Genomic DNA, 5,703 nt, shown 5'->3' with positions numbered 1-5,703 from the left:
TGGCAGTGGCTCCTGTCTTGCTGCTGTGTCCCCAGACTTTTCTGCCTCAGGGATTTCTGCTTTTCTCACCCAGTGAAACAGTGCTGCCGAGCCGCCCCAGCATGTTGGTTTGCTGCTGGTGAGCGTGCTAGGGTTACCGCACCGGTGAGTCAAGCCCAAGGTGGCTGGGTAAGCGTTTCAAAGCCACAGAGCATTGACAATTAACAAAAGGTCTAACCTCGGAAAGAGAGAAAAATAACTTAATACCCTCAATGGGAAAAGAAGCCAGTGAGTAATCCACTCTGGGAACCACCAGAACAGGAGGTCAGACACCTGAGCAGCCACACTTTTATTTTCTTCTGCTAAATACCCTATTTCACCTGCTGAAAAAAAAATAATCATGCCCTCGTGGGATGCTCAGGAAAGGGGGATGATAGAAGTGAAGATGGTTGTTTCTGACTTATCCATTCTGCTTTGGGACACTGGTGTCAAGGGGACACACCATCCATCCCCAAATTGCCTCCTAAGTATCTGCTAGAATAGCTGTTGAGTGCGCTCTCCTTGCAGCTCTATACATGAAACGTGGATGTTACCAGGATGATAAACTGTTTCCAGGAAATCTGGCCCATGTCCAAGTCCTCCCCTGTTCTCCAACCTCCACCTTGTGGTCGCTGCTAGAGGGTCAATCCCTGTGCGGAGCAGGGAGAGAGAGCAACGGGTACAAGGCAAGAGGCTGCCTTGCTCCCAGAAAAAGCAAAAATGAAATAATAATAAAAATAAAATCCCAGCTAAGCAAGCTACATTTCCGGCACTGCAGGCAGCTGCCTGTCCGGCTTGGCCACCCAGCGTACCTGTCATTCTGGTAGATGTCCACGCTGCTGTTCAGCTCCTCTAGCTCCTCCTTCAGCAGCTGCAGGTTGGAATTCACATAGCTCAGCTCCAGGGCGACCGTCTCTTTGACCTTGTGGTTACTGGTGGCCCTGCAAGACAACACCATGTGCATCAAACCTCCCTCGTTTCATCAATGCCTTTGTTTATCAATGCTTGACTGCACTGATAAAGAAAGATTAAGTTCTCTAGTGGTGCCATACCACGTGCATCCATCCACACCTTCTTGCAGAACTTTGTCTCTTGCTCTGCACATGATCACAGAACGGTTTTGGTTGGAAGGGACCTTCGAAGGTTATCCAGTCCAGCCCCCTGCCATGAGCAGAGACATCTTCAACCAGAGCAGGGTGCTCAGAGCCCCGTCCAACCTGACCTGGGATGTTTCCAGGGATGGGGCATCGACCATCTCTCTGGGCAACCTGGGCCAGGGTTTCACCACCCTCATTGTCAAAAATTTCTTCCTTATCTCTTGTCTAAATCTGCCCTCTTTTTGTTTAAAACTATTAGCCCTTGTCCTGCTGCTACAGGCCTTGCTAAACAGTTTGTCCCCACCTCTCCTAGAAGCCCCCTCTAGGTACTGGCCGGCTGCAGTAAGGTCTCCCCGGAGCCTTCTCTTCTCCAGGCTGAACAACCCCAGGTCCCTCAGCTTTTCGGGACTGGAAAAGCCAGAGCATCCAGACCACTGTGCCATGGAAGTTGAGGCCAGGCAAAACTCATTACAGTGTTGCACCCTACTCAGATGAACTTGCTGTTTCTCCCTGAGAGCAACCTTCCCCTTGCCTATCCACGCTGCCGACTCCAGTGCAGCTTCAGATTTGGCTCTAGGCACTGGAGGTGATTGACCACACCAAATAAAAGCACTTTATAGTTGGGTTTGAGGAAGAAAAACTTCTTTTTGGGCGCAAATAACCCTTCTGCAAGAGCAGAGGCTTGCTGTGCTTGCCCCTTAGAAGTGCTGGACCCTGCCTGCCCTTCCCTGCTCGTGTGTGTCAGGAGATGTAAACACCAAGGATTGATTTCAGCTGCCCACTCCCAGCGAGACAAGCTCCCAGGCTGATTACACCCCTCTTATCTGCTCTGAAGGAAAAACGGGGAGAGATAACCCAGAGCTGACAGCGTGCAGTCGTCGGCTTGCGCTAAATCACACGGGGCTCCAGCAAAAACAACACATGCACAAGCTCGCTCAGCCAGAGCAACGCTTCCCCCCAACTTTTGCAGAGCACGGTGCCTTCGATGTGTGGGTTTTGCAGATAGCATCCTTCAGGGGCTTTGCCCTGACCCGGCTCAGGGCAGTGGAAAAAGCTATGCTGGTTTTCTTTTAAGATGCTGGTCCTTCAGCATCTCCTCCCCGGCTCCCTTTTGCTGGGATTTCCCAAGACCAATGCATTTTTATTTTATTTTAAACAAACATAGCGGAACCACAGCAGGGCCAAAGATCTCTATGGCCGCTTGCCACTTAAACATCCTTTGGTACTTCTGCTATTCCCCATATGGTATCACCACAGCAAACCAGCCTTTCTCCCCTATAAACCAGCATTTAGTCACTATTTTAGGCCTCCGCACATCACAACACCTCCAAGACACAGATGCATCGCTGCTGTCGCTACAATTTTCTTCCAATATAAAGAGTTTCCTCTTCTTGGTCCCAGCTGCCAACATTTTTTATTGTTTTTTTTAATTTCTTATGTTATCAATAGCTGATTTGTGCCAATTTGCAACCCAGCGACACCAGGGTAATATTGGCACACACACATCATCTATTTCTGACGCGTGCTTTCACCCCTGCTCTGCAGCAGAAAGGCTGGGGCGGCTTCTTAAGCCTGATTTTGCTCTGCAGGATTTTGTACACACATGCAAGTTTCTCCAGGACTTGGCACTGGGTTAAGGTTTTAAAGCCCAACGGCACTTCGGGGCACTTCAGTTTGTGCTCTGCAAGTGCCACGTGCAGCAATTAAGAGCCCAGTACCTCTCAGAGCGGGGATTTAGGGACGCACTCCCTCATTTCTGTGAGCAAACCCACACTTCGTGCTCCCTGTCCAGCACAAGCTCCGATCTCCGCACGAGCACGCAGAACCTACGTGTCTCCATCAGCCTCCTCGGTGAAGTTATCAGCTGTTTGCTTAGCTAACACCAGACAAAAAGATTTCTGATGTGGTTTTTTTTCTTTTTAATTTCTTTTTAAGGAACTGGTTTATTGGCGACACCTTTATCTCCCCGATTGCTTCGCTCAGTCCCGGTATTTGAACAAGAAAGGAAAAGGTTTCCGCTGCCTCTGCCCATTTATTTATCCAGCAAACAAACCCTCTTAACACCACTGAGCAAACAGCACGTGCATTTTTTCCAACACACCATTCATTGCAACCTCTCCAGGAAAGGGGACTGATATGCTGAACAGAACAGTTCAGGAGATTATTTTTTTTAAAGCATTGAGGGTTTGGTTGGTTTGTTTTTTTAATGGGGTTTTGTTTGTTTGTTTTGGGGGGGTTTTTGTTTGTTTTGGGGGGGGGGTTGCTTTGTTTTTCAGAGGCAAAGAAACCAGCAAGTTCAGCTGCAAACTATTCTCCAAGCTGGGCAACCCACAGCTTTTTCTACTTGCATTTAGCACAAGCCTAGAGAGATGCAAAGGAAGTTTCTTTGTGCGACTAAAGTCTATAATTTTTAAGCAATAACCTTTAGACTTACAACATAATCACCCATACCCCCCAGCTTTAATTTCAGGCACAAGCTTGATTATTTCCCCCTGCCAGATTTCCCACGTTTTGTAAGCTGTAAGTACCATAGCACCCAGAAACCCACATTATCACTCAGCTGGAAAGTGGACTTGTGGGAGGGAGGAAAAGTGGCTGCTACCAAAGGAGATTCAAACTGCTGATCCAGCAAAAAAAAAAAAAAAGAAAAAAAAAAGCAAAGCACCCCATCAGTCCATTTCCCTGCCCGAGTAATTAAGATGTGTTTTGCATCACATTTTTGCTCACTCCCCTGCATGCGGCTCCAATTCCCGCTGTTTGCGCCAAAACAAGGGCCAGGCTTGTTTCTGCTGAGCCAGCACATTTTCCTCTAAATTTTTTTTTTTTTTTTTTTTTAATAATAAAGGAGAGTTGCATGGAGCAGCACACATTGGGATTTCATGGGCTTTTTTAATTAGATGAGGCATGGCAGCCTGGTTGAAGCAGCGGTGTATGGGGGCTGTAACCTCACCTCCACCGGGAAGCCCTGCTGTCCTCATCCACCGGTAAAATCCTATAGTTTGGTGGAGCAGCTATTAGTCCCTTCCTCCAGGTGCAACAGGCACACACCACTAATGTTAAATCATTCAAGTTCAGAAGTGAAAAGTCAATCTTGTTTTATTGCCAGAGGAAAAAAAAAAATCAAACTGGCAAAATATGCCAAAAAAAAGCTATTTTAGGGCAGGCTTATGGTATTTTCATATATTAACGGACCTACCCACCCTGCATGTGTGCTCTGATATCCTACAGGAACATAAGATACACACGAGCTACAAAAAAGGTCATCCTAGGGTAAAAAAAAAGATAAAATAGCTGCAAAAAAACAGGCAATTGCATCATGATTGCATCATGAACACTCTACAGGGGAAGGCAGTAATGCACTGGCTCAACTTGTGCTGGACCAGCTGCAATCTGAAAGCCATGCAAAGGTGCCAACTTTTGCACCATCCCATAAACGCGTCTTCCAACAGGGTGAGGAGCCACCAGACTGTGACCATCTGCAAAGACATACCTGAATTTTCCAGTTCTGTGCTGGTGGAGGCACTGGGATGGGGATTTTTGGAATTAAAGCTGGATTTGACCTGCTTGCTGGGGTTAGCAGGCAGGAGCTCTGCAGTCCAAGCTCAATCCCAGTTAAACATTTATTCACATTATTCTATCTGCTCACACCCTGCTTTGTATCAGTTTTCCAGGACATTAAAATTATAATTTTTTTGTTAAAATGCACAGCAGCAGCATTACATCCAACGGAGGGCGGGCGTTTCTAGGATGAATGCTGCAAAATCAAGGGAAGACTAAGCGAACCCCAACCACGGCAATACCAGCATCAACTGCCTCCTTGACATCAGGACCATATTTCCACCCCCAGCCACAGCCCCGGGCCAGGGGGATGCTCTTGGGGACTCACCTGAAGAGGTTTTCTGCCCCGGCTCGCATCCTCATCTCCTTGTTGATCTGCTGGTTGATCCGCGCCCGGCGATGCTGCAGTTTGCTGCGTTGGGTCTGGGCAAAGGGGTCGCAGCCCTGCTGAGAGAGAGGGGTAGGTTCTCACCATAAAAAAAAAAACAACACGCTATTTTGGGATTAAATATGGAGCTTTCAGAGCCTGGCATTGCACTTGAAATAGAAGTTTTATTATCTAATACTACCTGTTGCTTATAGAAATTTATTCTCTAAGCTATTCAGAAAAGGCTTTCCAAACGCAGGCACAAACAGGAACTAAGCATCTCCTTTCCAGAGTCTCACCACCCGGACACGAGACAAGACCCAGAGGACTGCAGACGACTTCAGTATAACCCTCGAGCTCAGGAACAGATGTGACCCTACGTCTGTAAGAGCTCCCATCTCCTGCTGGCTATAGGGGATTGAGTGCAGGCAGCAAGTCAAGAGTTCACGGGCGTGAAGAAATGAGTTGCACAAAGCAGAAAATTAATTCCATCCCTGGCTCGGACTTTCTGCAGACAGGGAAACACATTTAATCTCCGACTTCAGGAAATAACAGACGACAATGTCCCTCTGTCTCACAGGGGCAAGAGATTATTATGGGATGTCCCAGGCAGTGAGGTTGCCACAATGAAGGTCTCCGAATCCAGGGCCACAAAAGCTCTGC

The 5,703-nt window shown here is 47.6% G+C and overlaps 1 protein-coding gene across 1 annotated transcript in view; it reads right to left on the bottom strand.

Moving 5' to 3' along the window:
- RHPN1 (rhophilin, Rho GTPase binding protein 1) overlaps positions 1-5,117 on the bottom strand; it is a gene marked incomplete at its 5' end in the record, with an annotated part of 20,435 nt that extends 15,318 nt beyond the window's left edge. Inside the window, 2 exons of the mRNA XM_010295230.1 lie at positions 831-959; positions 5,002-5,117. Coding sequence (XP_010293532.1) covers positions 831-959; positions 5,002-5,117 — 245 coding nt within the window. The remainder of the gene's footprint in view (positions 1-830; positions 960-5,001) is intronic.
- Between the last annotated feature and the right edge of the window lie 586 nt (positions 5,118-5,703).

Source organism: Phaethon lepturus, unplaced genomic scaffold, assembly GCF_000687285.1.
Source record: "Phaethon lepturus isolate BGI_N335 unplaced genomic scaffold, ASM68728v1 scaffold10989, whole genome shotgun sequence".
NCBI lineage: Eukaryota > Metazoa > Chordata > Aves > Phaethontiformes > Phaethontidae > Phaethon > Phaethon lepturus.
This window is presented reverse-complemented; position numbering and strand designations above follow the sequence as displayed.